The sequence below is a fragment of the Saccopteryx bilineata genome, chromosome 1 (genome assembly GCF_036850765.1).
Source record: "Saccopteryx bilineata isolate mSacBil1 chromosome 1, mSacBil1_pri_phased_curated, whole genome shotgun sequence".
NCBI classification, from domain to species: domain Eukaryota; kingdom Metazoa; phylum Chordata; class Mammalia; order Chiroptera; family Emballonuridae; genus Saccopteryx; species Saccopteryx bilineata.
In genome coordinates, this window is record NC_089490.1 from 74,733,866 (window position 1) to 74,748,802 (window position 14,937).

The 14,937-nt window shown below is 37.1% G+C and overlaps 1 protein-coding gene across 1 annotated transcript in view; it reads right to left on the reverse strand.

The window, feature by feature from the left end:
- The window catches only part of ASCC3 (activating signal cointegrator 1 complex subunit 3), a 353,954-nt gene that overhangs the window by 240,815 nt on the left and 98,202 nt on the right, over positions 1–14,937 (reverse strand). Inside the window, exons 9-10 of the mRNA XM_066254466.1 lie at positions 11,731–11,931; positions 10,832–10,972 (exon numbers count right to left, since the gene is read on the reverse strand). Coding sequence (XP_066110563.1) covers positions 10,832–10,972; positions 11,731–11,931 — 342 coding nt within the window. The remainder of the gene's footprint in view (positions 1–10,831; positions 10,973–11,730; positions 11,932–14,937) is intronic.

Here is a 14,937-nt window from a genome sequence, read left to right on the forward strand (position 1 = left end):
GCACTTTGTCACTGTCAAACAGAAATCTCTGTGAAAATAGGAATGTTCTATTTCTGTATTATCTAATTCAGTAACCACTGATGATTAATGAACAGCTGAAATGAGGTTAGTGCAAATGAGAAAAAAAATTTTTTAAACCTAATTAATGTTATTTAACTTTAAATAGTCTATGTGGCTAGTGGCTAGTATATTGAACATCTCTACACTATAATCCCAATTTAATGAAGAATTCATGGGAGGTTTGTGTGTGGTCCTTTCCAACCATCAGCAATCTACTTTGTATGGTTACTTAATATAATTAAAACTGTTGTAGACATATATCTATTGACATGAATAGTTAGCTGTTCATGGTATATTGTTAAATAATGAAAAGGGCAGGTTATAAACAGTTCATTTATACAACTTTATTAAAAGATAGCTAATGCTTATTAAGAAACCATGAGCCAACCACTGTCCTAAACACTTCACATGTATAAAATCAAGTAATTTCAATGTACAACTATGACATAGTACCCTGAATTAAATATATGAATATATCTTAGCACAAAAATGAGAAGTATGTATTTGTAATAACTTGTGATTAGGCATGTTATATAATTTTGGTTAGTCTATTATTAAATTTTTCTATAATAAAGAAATATGCATTAAAATGAGAAGGAAAATATAAAAATCTAAAAGTTTATTGCACAAATTCTGGGGAGCGAACACCCAGCAGTTCAGAAGCAAGCACGGAACCAGGCGTGCGCTGTCTTCGGCTACTCAGCAATGGTCAAGGACGGAGCATGCCTGTGGGACCAGACACAGCTAGGGATGCTTAGAGCCACAGTCAAAGCTGGTTCTCTGACAGGCAGGTGGACACGTCCACACATCTAATATCAGAACAAAGGGCTCTACAGCCCGAGAGAAACAGCATTCGGACCAGACGAGCACAAAGCCAGGCTGAAATTACAAAAGTACTTAGCCCTGGCCGGTTGGCTCAGCGGTAGAGCGTCGGCCTAGCGTGCGGAGGACCCGGGTTCGATTCCCGGCCAGGGCACATAGGAGAAGCGCCCATTTGCTTCTCCACCCCTCCGCCGCGCCTTCCTCTCTGTCTCTCTCTTCCCTTCCTCTCTGTCTCTCTCTTCCCCTCCCGCAGCCAAGGCTCCATTGGAGCAAAGATGGCCCGGGCGCTGGGGATGGCTCTGTGGCCTCTGCCCCAGGCGCTAGAGTGGCTCTGGTCGCAACATGGCGACACCCAGGAGGGCCGCAACATGGCGACGCCCAGGATGGGCAGAGCATCGCACCCTGGTGGGCAGAGCATCGCCCCCTGGTGGGTGTGCCGGGTGGATCCCGGTCGGGCGCATGCGGGAGTCTGTCTGACTGTCTCTCCCTGTTTCCAGCTTCAGAAAAATGCAAAAAAAACAAAACAAACAAACAAAACAAAAAAAACAAAAGTACTTAAAGGAAGTGAGACATGTTTACTCAATTCAGGGACAATCTGGAGGACTTGGAGGGAGGCCAAATGAGAGTGATAAAAATAACCTTATAGATGAAAAAGCCAACATGCAAAAAACCCCCAAAATACAAAAAACTAAAAGTTTAAAAAGTAATTAAATATCTAAAAGGAATCTATAATCCTATAGTTTTGTGGGTATTGTTTTCTCTACACTTAAAACTCTTATGATCTCTTTTCAGTCAGTTAGGCTTGTATGCCATTAAAACAATGTACTCAGGGGGTTCAAGTTTTGCAAAATAATTCAAAATAAAACAGCTACAAATCCCCAAGTCATACTTTTATAATCCGTTCTCTCTATACTCTATAGTTTCTAGATAAAAATGCAGTAATAGATGGGAACTGTTATCAAAATAAATCAAAACATGTAGAAGTTATGTGGAAATGAGCAGACCTGGAATATATAAAAATAACATGGAAATGGAACAAAGTTGGAAGACTTACATTATCTGATTCCAAGATATATTATGTAGTTACAGTAATCAAGACAGTATGATATTACATAAAGATAAACATGCAAATCAATGGAACAGAACAGAATCCAGAAATAGAGCCATATATTGATATATAAGGTGAATTAGCTTCTCCAAGGCAATTCAATGGAGAAAAATAACTATGTCAACACATGGTGCAAGAACAGCAGGTATTCATATGCAAAAAACAAACAAAAAACCCCTCACCTCCACTGTTTTTGTTTTTTTGTATTTTTTTAGTTTTTGTTTATTAATTTTAGAGAGAGAGCTGATGGGAGAAAGAAAGAGAAACATCAATTTGTTGTTCCACTTATTTATGCATTCATTGGTTGATTCTTATGTGTGCCTGACCAGGATCGAACCTGTAACCTTGGAGTAGTGGGACAACACTCTAACCAACTGAACTGGCCAGCCTGTACCCCCTCCCACTGTCTTACACAAAGATCTTAAAATGAGCTTAAAATGCATCACAGCCTAAAACTATAAATACTGTAGATTAAAACACAGGAGAAAATCTTATTATGGGGTTGGCAAAATTTTTTAAAAATAAGATGCACAAAGCAAAAATATTAAGAAAAGCTAGTAAATTAGGAGTCTATAAAAATTCAAAGTCTTGGCCCTGGCCAGTTGGCTCAGCGGTAGAGCGTCGGCCTGGCGTGCGGGAGTCCCGGGTTCGATTCCCGGCCAGGGCACACAGGAGAGGCGCCCATCTGCTTCTCCACCCCTCCCCCCTCCTTCCTCTCTGTCTCTCTCTTCCCCTCCCGCAGTGAGGCTCCATTGGAGCAAAGATGGTCCGGGCACTGAGGATGGTGCTGTGGCCTCTGCCTCAGGTGCTAGAATGGCTCTGGATGCAACAGAGTGACGCCCCAGAGGGGCAGAGCATCGCCCCCTGGTGGGCATGCCGGGTGGATCCCGGTCGGGTGCATGCGGGAGTCTGTCTGACTGCCTCCCCGTTTCCAGCTTCGGAAAAATGAAAAAGAATAAAATAAAATAAAAATAAAAAATAAAAATTCAAAGTCTTTACTTTTCAAAAGACACTGTTATGGACACCAAACAAAGAAAGCCTACCAACTGAAAGAAAATATTTGCAAAGCACATATTCAACAAAGACTTCTATATATTCCAGCCTAGAGCTGAGGGAACTCAAAACTCAGAAAGCTAAAGAGTGCAGGACACACTCCAAAACAAAACAAAACGAAAATCTGAGAACTTTTCCTACGCAAAGAACAGAAGGGGACAGCCCTCATAAACAGAACCTTTTGAACAACACTAGTCAAACACCATGAAGGAAAAAAGTACTCCTCCCCACCTCACTATGCACTGAGACTGCCACCAGAGACATGTATGAAAAAGTCCTTATATGCCAGCCAGGAAGTAACAGGTAAGACTTAGATTTAAATAGGAACCAGAGTCTCATAACATAATACCCCAAAAGTCCAGGGTATAACTGAAAATAACATGCAAAATCAAAACTCAGAAAAATCTCAAGTTAAATGAGAAAAGATATGCAACAGATGACAACACAGAGTTAACCAAGATGTTGGAAATATCTGACAAGACTTTTAAAACAACTATTATAAAAATCCATTAAGAAGCAATTTAAAACATATTTGAAACAAATAAAAAAAAAAGTTTCAGCCAAGAAACAGAAGACATAAAAAAAAAAACAAATAAAAAGTTTAGAATTAAAAAATACATGGTAAATTAAAAACTCACTGGTAGAGTGCTCAGTATAAAAGATACAGATAATAGATGAAAGAATCAGTAGAATCAGCAGGTCAGGGCACATACAAGAGTCAACCAATGAATGCATAAATAAATGAAACATTAAATTGATGTTTCTCTCCCTTTTTCCCATTCTCTCTTTCTAAAATCAATAAGAACTAAAAAAATAAAAAGCAGGGGTGTTGGTGAGGTGCGTTTTTATCTGTTGGTTTTTTTTTTGTTTCGTTTTTTGTCTATGAATACCAGCCATTCTGGCACCCAGAGACAGACTAATAGAAATTATCCATCTGTGCCTGACCTGTGGTGGCGCAGTGGATAAAGCATCAACGTGGAATACAGAAGGTTGCTGGTTTGAAACCCTGGGTTTGCCCAGTTGAGGCACATATGGGAGTTGATGCTTCCTGCTCCTCCCCCCTTTCTCTCCCTGTCTCTCTCTTCTCTAAAATGAATAAAGTCTTTAAAGAAAAAAAAATTATTCATCTGTAACAAAAGATCTAACAGTCCTGTCAGTGTTGTCCAAGAAGAAGAGAAAACGCAAGGGGCTGAAAAAATAAGGGCTGAAAAAATAAAGGCTGAAAATTCCCAAAATTTAACAAAAGATATAAACCTACAGAATCTAGAAATGTAATAAACACTAAAGAAGACAAACTTAAAAACATCTATACTTAGACACATCATAAACTTCTGCGAACTAAAGATGAAGACAGAATCTTGACAAGCTGGGAGAAACAAACAACATATTGTCTACTGGGAACAACAATTTGAACGGCAGTGGCTATTTCTTCAGAAATTTTAAAGGCTAGGAAAAAGTGGCATTTTTAGGTGCTGTAAGAACTGACAACCTACAAGTCTATATCTAGCCAAAATATCCATCATGAATGGAGATAAAATAAAGGCATCTCAGATTTTACACAGAAAGGTAGCAATATTAATTATATGCACAGATATTCAGATAGAACTGCAACCTGAGTTTATGTCATTTCAAACTAATTTCCCATCTCCTCTTTTTTCCTACTGGCCACCCCTATGCACATATATTTTCTCAGCAAAATAATCAATCAAATTTATACCATAGGAAAAAATTCCATTGAGAAGAGAGTTAATCAGAGTAGTGTGACATGAGCACTCCCACATATATATCACATACACCCTCCCAACTAAGGATGCTGGAGCTCTGATCTTGCAGAGTAGAACAACAGAAATTCAGGGTGCCCTTTGATGTTGCCTAGGCCTGAGAGACATGAACACAACTTTCTTCCACCCTCAACCAAAACAGAAACAAAAATAAAACCTGAAATAACCCATCTTAACTCCCAAAGCTGTACAGATGAACTCAGCATAGGATAAGAATGAGCAAACAGGCCCTGGCTGTTTGGTTCAGTGGTAGAGTGTCAGCCTGGCATGCAGGACACTCTACCGGGTTCGATTTCTGGCCAGGGCACACAGGAGAAGCACACATCTGCTTCTCCACCCCTCCCCCTCTCCTCCTTCTCTGTCTCTCTCTTCCCCTCCCGCAGCCAAGGCTCCATTGGAACAAAGTTGGCCCGGACACTGAGGATGGCTCCATAGCCTCTGCCTCAGGTGCTAGAATGGCTCTGGTTGCAACAGAGCAATTCCCCAGATGGACAGAGCATCGCCCCCTGGTGGGCATGCTGGGTGGATTCCGGTCAGGAGCATGCAGGAGTCTGTCTGACTGCCTCCCCGTTTCCAACTTCACAAAAATACAAAAAAAAAAAAAAAAAGAATGAGCAAACAAACATAAGAGGAGAAAAACAATTTTAGAAATCAGAGTTAAAGCATTGTCCTCATACAGAGTTACTGTCAGGACAGGAGAACGCTTTACTAAAATATTGACCAGTATTTTCACTGAGGTGAAAAGGAATATTACATCTAGAATATTAGGAAGGAATGCAGAAGGGATCATCTGAATTGAGGAACAAGAAGATATAAGAAAAAGCACTTCTGCTCAATGGAATAATTGAAAAACGCAATGAGTATTACAAAACAGTAACTTTTTATAAAGAATAAATTTAGGGGAAGAAGTTTGAAATTGATGGTAGATGCAGAATAATGAAGGAAAAGTAGGTGGGTGTTTTCACTGATGAGAAACTTACTAAGTTGTTCAAAGTTGCTTTTCAGTTCAAGCTCAGTTATTCTCCTGACAATAAATCTTAGAATTATATAATGTTGTCTTGTAAAAGAAAATTTTACATTCAAACCTCAATAAAATCATAACACCTACTAAATCTGACAGTCCCTAGTGAACCACAAAACAGATAACATCTCATATTACGCTCCATTTATACAAGATTCTTAACAAGCTCGATAGTAAGACTTAATTCAATAAGCAATAAAGAACAAATGAAAGCTCATGAGCAAGGGAATAATATGATCAGAACAGCATGACAGAATTTGCCTTCCCATATTATTCTTTAAAAAAAGATAAACGAACATCACTAAAAACATTTTTTAAATGATAGAAATAATTTAAGATTATATTTAATTGCGCTAATTATTGGAATACTTATTTACTAAACAATATACAGCAGGAATCATGAAAGCTACTAAAAATTACAAAAGTGCAAAAAAAATAAGGGAAGCAGGAAATTAAAACTTCAAAAATAAGAGTTAATTATGTCTGTCCTCCTGCATGTTCGGCAATATAGCTACTATGCTCTCTCTATAGCCCAATCTCAAAGGCAATGATACAGCAGCCTATTCAGTGACAATATGTAGGACAGGGTGAAGACGTTAGTAGGTATATAGTTTCAAGCCTACAAAAATTAGCATTACTGACAAGAGGGCTACCTTGGAGGAGAATAAAAAGCAAGCACAATCTAGGAGGTTCAATTTATAAACTTTTATTGAGGCCAAGCTCATGGTCCCTGCCCTTGCAGAGTTAACAAATATTCACAAAGGATACAGAGCAGGTCTAGAAAAGTAGAGATGAGCCAATGGAAAAAAAAGAATGCTCAGAAATCTTTTAAAAATATATAAATAATTTATAGATCAAGGCAGATTTTAAATGAGTTTGACTTCTGGATCTGTAAACTGGAGGCACTGCTCAAAAAGGTTTTAGTACTGACTAAGAATGCACATATATACCCAGCATAGTGACTGGATCATAATTTCAGTTCAAATGCTACCTGCCTGCCTTTCCATAAATATTCTTTCACTACCATCAATACACAGTTGGATACGGTATAAGAACAATCAAGATTTTATGTGAGAATGGTCCAGATTTCTGAGACCACACCAGGATCCAAAAGCATACACGTTGTGAACAAGGTATTATTTTATAAATATAAATGAATGTCGCTGCTATAAGATGCAGGTACACAGAAGAAGAAAAAGAAGAAGAAGGAGGAGGAGGAGGAGGGGAGGAAGAGGAGGAGGAGGAGGAGAAGAAGAAGAGGAGGAGGAGGAGGAGGAGGAGAAGGAGGAGGAGGAGGAAAAGGAGGAGGAAGAAGAGGAGGAGGAAGAGGAGGAGGGGGAAGGGGAAGAGAAAGCGGAAGAGGAAGAGGAACGAGGAACGAGGAGGAGAAGAAAAAGAGGAGAAAGAAGAAGAAGAGGAAGAAGGAGAAGGAGAAGAAGGAGGAGGAGGAGGAAGAGGAGGAGAAGGAGAAAGAGGAGGAGAAGGAGAAGAACGGGAGAGAAAGAGGAGGAGGAGGAGGAGGAGGAGAGGGAGAAGGAGGAGGAGGAGAAGGAGGAGGAGGAGGAGGAGAAGGAAAAGAAGGAGGAGGAGGAGGAGGAGTTGGAGGAAGAAGAAGAAGAAGAACAACAACAACAACAACTCACAGGGTTCAAACTGAGTTTTGAAGAATGTGTAATATTTTTAAAAATGTCATTAAAGGAAGGCATTATGAAAAAAAGAAAATGCCTAGGAAACTTACTAATTATTGAAATTCATTAAGAAAATGTTATTTGAGAAAAATAAAAAATGGTCTGGTTATAATTTATAATTGAAAGCAGTTGGGGCATAAGGTTGAAAAACAGGCTGGGTGTAGACTGTGGAGAATCCAGTGGCACATATAAAGAGCTTTCCCATAGAGTAGTGGTTCCCAAAACATTAAGATTTTTGGACTTCTTTTGCACTCTTCAAAAGTATTGAGGCCCCAAAGAAGTTTTGTTTTTGTGGGTTATAATCATCAACATTTCTTATATATATTAGAATTAAAACTGAGGAATTTTCACAACATAAGAATATAAAGTACTGATCATTAGCTGTCAGTGATGGCAAAGGCACATTCTGTAGCATCTGGACTAACAACTGAATATTTGTCAGAGGATGCAAGTGAAAAGAAAATAGCATCATATTACTATGCATACTGGTTTTAATCTTGTCAACAACCCCTTGAAAAGTCTTAGCAAACCCTGGGTGAACTGAAGGCACATTTTGGGAACTACTGCTTTACATCAATGAAAATTCTAAATCAATGCAGTTTTTTTTCCTCTAATGAGTTTGTTAATGGTGTGCAGAAAGACTAAAGAAGAGAGATACAGAGGAAGAGATCTGGGTTTGAAATACCAGTGAGACAAGATTGCCAAAGCCAAACTTACCACTTACAGTAAATTTTTTTTTAAAGTGAGAAAAGGGGAGATAGTGAGACAGACTTATGCATGCATTGTGACCAGGATCCGTCTGGCAAGCCCCATCTGGGGCCAATGCTCAAATCAACCAAGGTACAATATATTTAGCACCTGAGGCTGACACGCTCAGACCAAACAAGCTATCCTCAGCACCCAGGGCCAAGTTTGAACCAATCATGCCACTGGCTATGGGAGAGTGGGGAAGAAGGAGAAAAGGGGGAGAGAAGCAGATGGTCGCTTCTCTTGTGTACCCAGATCAGGAATCAACCTGTGGCGTCCACATGCTGGGCCATTGCTCTATCCACTGAGACAACCGGCTAGGGCCTACAGTAAATATCTTAATGCTAATTTTTAACTGTCCAAGCAATTAATGAGAAACAATATAACTTAATTTCTTTCCTAAACCTCATTGTATCCACCATACAAAATTCATTTCTTCAAGTATAATACATCAGAAGCATGGTCTTGTATGCTCTAGAATGGCTCCATTTCAGAAAATTTAACTTTTAATGAAGATAATTTATTAAGTATCAAATTTTGATTTAATGCATATGCCTTTACAAAACATTATAAAAGTAAACTCATATGCTAAAAAATAGATCAGTCTGTACCCTGATGTGTAGTTTTTGAAATATGATCTCTGTAAAAATATGTTCAGAGCTCCCAGGAGATGGAGTTAGAACCTATTATATATAACACCACTTTATGAAAACATGAACGAACTTTCAGAATCTAATGTGCCCATAAATGTGGAAACTGCAATAATACTGTACTGTGCTATACAAATCTGTAAAACTCCTTTCTCTTTATTGGATAAACTTAAAATTAAAAACATGATTCAGGTCATTGTGTAAGTGTACTAATTATATTTAAAAAAACCCAAATTTGTTAAACTAAGTTACTATATGTAAAATATACTTCAACAAAACTAAATTTAGAATGCTTCAAGGAAAAGGCTGAATGATATCTAATCACTCAAATTTCATAGTGAATATTACAAATTTGATTATATATCAAAGACTAGAAAATATCCTTTTAATTAAAAGGCACGTTAAGAAATAATTAAAATACCTTCAGGCAGGTGATACTAAAATAATGATGATAAAAGGTATTTTGCACTTAATATATTGAATATAATTACTGATTTTTAGAAAAATTAACTTGCAATAATAAGATTCTATAAAAATATTAGGAGAAAAAAATACGTGGGTTTGGATGAGCTTTTAAAATAATATCTATAAAAGGCAAACTTAGGATAACTGGTAACAACAAACATAAATGTGAATTATAACACATTCTATCCATACCAACCCCAAAACACAATTAGCCGGAACCTGGTTTTCGATCTTTGTCACATGGTTCAGTGTATCTGGCATACAAAGTAGGATGAATGGTGACACCCAAAAAGATACCCACCCAGAAACTGAATGTAACCTTATTTAGAAAAAGGCTCTTTGAAGAGGTAATTAAAGGGAAAAAAATCTTGCAATGATGTCATATCGGATAGGAAAAGGCCTAAATTCAATGAATAATGCTGTTAGAAAAGTTGGAGAAAGGATACCCAGGGAAGAAGGCCATGTGAAGACAGAGGAAGAGATTGGAATTATGTGTCTACAGGCCAAGGAATGCCAAGAACTGCCAGCAGCCAGCAGAAACTAGGAGAGAGACATGGAAAGGATCTTCTGTCAGAGCCTCCTGAAGAAACTAACCTTGCTGAAACCTTGATTTCAAACTTCTCATCTCCAGAACTGACAGAAGTTAAGTTTCTGTTACTTTAAGCCACCAAGCTTATAGTAATTTGTTACGGCTGTGCAAGAAAGCCAGTAAGTACATCCTTCAATTACATTTTAAATCAATGTCCATTCATTGTTCCACTAGCTGTATCATCTACTTTCTATCAAAATTCCCAGAATTATCCCATTAATATTTGGTCATCTGGTATTTCATTTTTTAAAGCACTATCAAGATTACCTTACTTACATGTTGCATCCATTAATGACAACCTACGTAGTTATAGCTCTAATATAGTTTTTGCCTAATTAGTCATAATCCTTGAAGGCATGAACTGTGCATCTTAAATGCCTCCACTGTCATGCATTCCACCTAACAGAGTACTATAAACAGTGCATGATTAAATAACTTCCTATTTGATGAAATAAAGGATGACTAAAAACTGTTATTTTAAGTTAAATCATCCTTCTGAAATGGTTTAGTATATTAAAGGAATCATTTAAATATCTATATAATTTTCTGCTTTAAAATTGAAATCTGTCTTATTCACATCCTGATTCCCTAGTTTTAAAAGTACAATATTATGATCAATGAATTTAAAATCTATACAAGAAACCTAACTCAGATATAGCAAAAAACACAGAAGTTTAAAGGGATACCATAACACAAAGCCCTACCAAAAATCTCGTTTGTAAAAGATATGGCTTATTACATTAGGTCTGTATTATGTTTTATAGTTACTTCAGATATAGCTGTTTAACAATTTTCACAATTACCTGAAAAAAAAATGGTATTAAAAAAATCAAAGTATGCAACATACCTGAGTTCGCAAAATTTCATTTTTTGACAACTGCATATCTCCAGTCAATTCTTTCACAACGATGCCCAGTGGCTCTAGACGTTTGCTAAAGTAATTTGTCATTTCAGCTGCCAAGGCTTTCATTGGAGCAACGTATACAATCTGTATCAAAGAAACACTAGCTTGATGAATGAGCATAAACTACAATGTCATTTGTTTCACAGTAGTCATAACAAGTCATAATTTATTGTGAAATATGATTCTAGCTACTTCCAGTGAAAAATCTTAGTGATATATGAAAGGTACTTATCTTTGCCGGATAAGTATACAGCTGTTTAAAGGACAATGAAATTTGTTTATATATTGTTATCACTTGGAAAATTGGTTCTGCTTCAAAGAAAATAGTTTTTCAAAGGAGTGATGGGATTTTCAAAACACAGAGATTACCTTAATAGTAATGAAGTAAGTCAAGCAGCATTGTTACTTCATGTAAAATAATCTTCCAGATAAAATAATCTTCATGTAAAAACTTCCAGACTTTTTGTATTTTTAATTTTACTTTTATTATGTTTTCATGGTTTCAAGTGTCTCACTCAATATGACACTCTCTACACACCACATCATGCCTTCCACGCCCCATGGAAAGTCTCTTTTCCCCCCCCACACACCTCTACCCACCCTTTCCTTCTGGCTATTGCTGTCCTGTTGTCTGTATGTATATGTTATGTATATTTTTTTTGGCTAATCCCTTCACCTTCTTTGATCCAGTCTCCTCTTCCCCCTTACCTATGACAGCTGTCCATCCATTTCTGTGACCCTGCTTCTGTTTCTATTCTGAAAAACTTCCAGATTTTGTGTAACATACTTTAATTTTATTTTTACAATTTAAAAAGCTGTTGTCTGGCTTGTTAATTTCCTACCTTAAATTCATTCTTTTTGATAACACCTTGTTGAAAATGTTGGCGAATTTCATGCAAAACTGTAAGCATTGCAATGTTGGTCTTTCCAGCTCCAGTGGGGGCACAAATTAGCATGTTCTCATTGGTGTTGTAGGCAGTCTCAAACACAATGGACTGAATTCTGTTGAGTCTCCTCATCCCTTTAAAAGCCAGCTGACCAATCTAAAAAGAAGTCATGAACCATTATAAATGATAATAATGTGAAGGAGACATACAAAACAATAAGTGGAAACATTTACTTCCCTTCATTAAAAAACAAATAATACGTTCAGTCTCTCAATGTGTCTTAATTTAAACTGAAGTGTGTACAGTTGAGAGCAATTAATAACTGTTATTCAATTCTACTGCAGTTTTAAATTGCAACTCACTAAATTTGAAAAAAATATGAGATTATACCTGTACCTCTGTGTATATCCTAAGTATGAAACAATGATAAATTAATAAGGTAGGAAAACAAAATTAAACACAGGTATCTTCTGTGTTCATATGATGATATTCTATTTAGATTGAAGATGACCAGTGAATGTGTAAACAATAAATTTCATGGTGATATAAATTTTTTTTCTTTCGTATTTTTCTGAAGTTGGAAAACCGGGAGGTAGTCAGACAGACTCCCGCATGCGCCTGACCAGGATACACTCAGCATGCCCACCAGGGGGCGATACTCTGCCCATCTGGGGCATCACTCTGTTGCAACCAGAGCCATTCTAGCACTTGAGGCAGAGGCCATAAAGCCATCCTCAGCGCCGGGGCCAACTTTGCTCCAATGGAGCTTTGGCTGTGGGAGGGGAAGAGAGAGAGAGAGGAAGGAGAGGGGGAGGGGTGGAGAAGCAGATGGGCACTTCTCCTGTGTGCCCTGGCCGGAAATCGAACCCGGGACTCCTACACGCCAGGCCGACGCTCTGAGCCAGCTGGCCAGGAACGGTGATAAAAATTAATAGAAATTTGTTTCAATATCTTTTGAATTGTTTAAAAATATTTTTTGAAAAGGCAGCCATAATTATAGAAAAACAATTCTATGGTATATGAAAACAGGAGGAGAATAATTCTATGGTATAGTTACTACTCTTATGTTCTCTTAAAAGAGAAAAAATTAAGAGAATGACTAAATAATTTTTCCTAGAGTCATCCTATAAAAAATGTCAATGCAGTTGAAAAGCACAGTGTTTAAGAGTAAACAAAACACTGGATGAGAAGAATAAAAGGAAACCACAATGGTTATATTTTAAAGACAACAACATTACCAGGAATAAAGACAGTCATTTCATAATGAAACAGAGGTCACACTAACAGTCCTAAATTATTTTATACCTAGTAACAAATCTTCAAAATATAAAAAGCGAAAACTGAGAGACATGCAAAGCAAAATAGACAAATCCACAATTATAATCATATTTCAATATCCCTATCCAATAGTTGATAGAACTGGTGGGCATGAAAATCAGCAACGCTATTGACCTGAAAAGCTCTCTCAACCAATTTGACCTGACTGAAATTTATTCATCTAACAACAGAATACACATTTTCTTTAATTGCTGGTGAAATACTTACCAAGATATACTATATTCTGGGTCATAAAACAAGTCTCAATAAAATGAAAATGAAGCAATTCATATAAAATATGTTCTCTGCTAACAATGACATTTAAATAAAAAACCTTAGAGATCCTCAGAAAATATCTAAATATTTAAAACTAAATAACATATTTCCTAAATAACCTGTGGATGAAAGAAAACTCATAAGGGAAATGGAATATTCATAACTAAAGGAAACCAAAAACTCAGAATTTGTGGACACTGCTAAAGCAACACTTAAGGGAAAATATGTAGCACTAATCACCTACATGAGAAAGAAGAAAAGTTTCAAATGAATGACTTCATCGTTCAAAAATAAAATATTAGAACAAGGGAAAATTAAAGCCAAAATTAACAGAATAAAGGAAATAATAAAGATCAAAGTGGCGGTGGTGCAGTTGATAAGACTGTTGGCCTAGGGCACTGAGGACCCAGGTTTGAAACCCTGAGGTCTCCAGCTTGAGGGCAGGCTCATAGGGCTTGACACCGACTCACTAGTTTGTGCGCAGGGTCACTGGCTCAGCTAGAGCCACATACCCTAGCCCCCCCCCCCCCGCCTCGCTGTCAAGGCACATACAAGAAAGCAATCAATAGACAACTAAGGTGCCACAACAAAGAATTGATGCTTCTCATCTCTCTCCCTTCCTGCTTGTCTGTCTCTCTCTCTTTCTCATGCGAGCACGCTATGCTCATTCTCTCTCTAAAATAAATAAATAAATAAATAAAAGTGTCTATCAATGAAATGGAGAAAAGAAAACCTTTTTCTTTGGGAAGATCAATAAAATTGCTCTCTAGCCAGATTCATCAGGAAAAAAGGGCAAAGACACAAATTACCAATGTTAAGAATGAGAAAGGTGGCATAAATATTAAAAAATAAAAAGAGGATATTATAAAGTTTTATGCCAATAAACTTGACCACTTAAGTGAAATGGACATCTTTCTTAAAAGAGACAAATTACCAAAGCTCACTCAAGAAGATGTACATAATCTTATGTCTATTCAAGAAAAAAACAGGAACTGTATTATTCCATACGTAGGTGGGACATAATAGTGAAACTAAGAGACATTGATAAGAGTGTGGTGGTTACGGGGGGAGGGGGGAATGGGAGAGGGATAGGGGGTGGGAGAGGCACAAAGAAAACAAGATAGAAGGTGACAGAGGACAATCTGACTTTGGGTGGTGGGTATGCAACATAATTGAACGACAAGATAACCTGGACTTGTTATCTTTGAATATATGTATCCTGATTTATTGATGTCACCCCATTAAAAAAATAAAATTATAAAAAAAAAAAAAAAAAAAAGAAATTAAAGCTGATGCTAAACATTTTTTTCACAAAGAAAATGTCAGGCCCAGATAGCTTCAATGGTAAATTCTACTTAACATTTAAAAAGGACGTAATACCAATTCTACATGAAGTTAGACTATTCAAAAACCTTGGAGTCATGAAAATATACTGCTCACAAAAATTAGGGGATATTTCAAAATGAATATGAAGTTATAAAATATCCCCTAATTTTTGTGAGCAGTATACTTCCCTACTCTGCTATGATGTGAGCATTTCCCTGATACCAAAATCAGAAAAAATAGCAA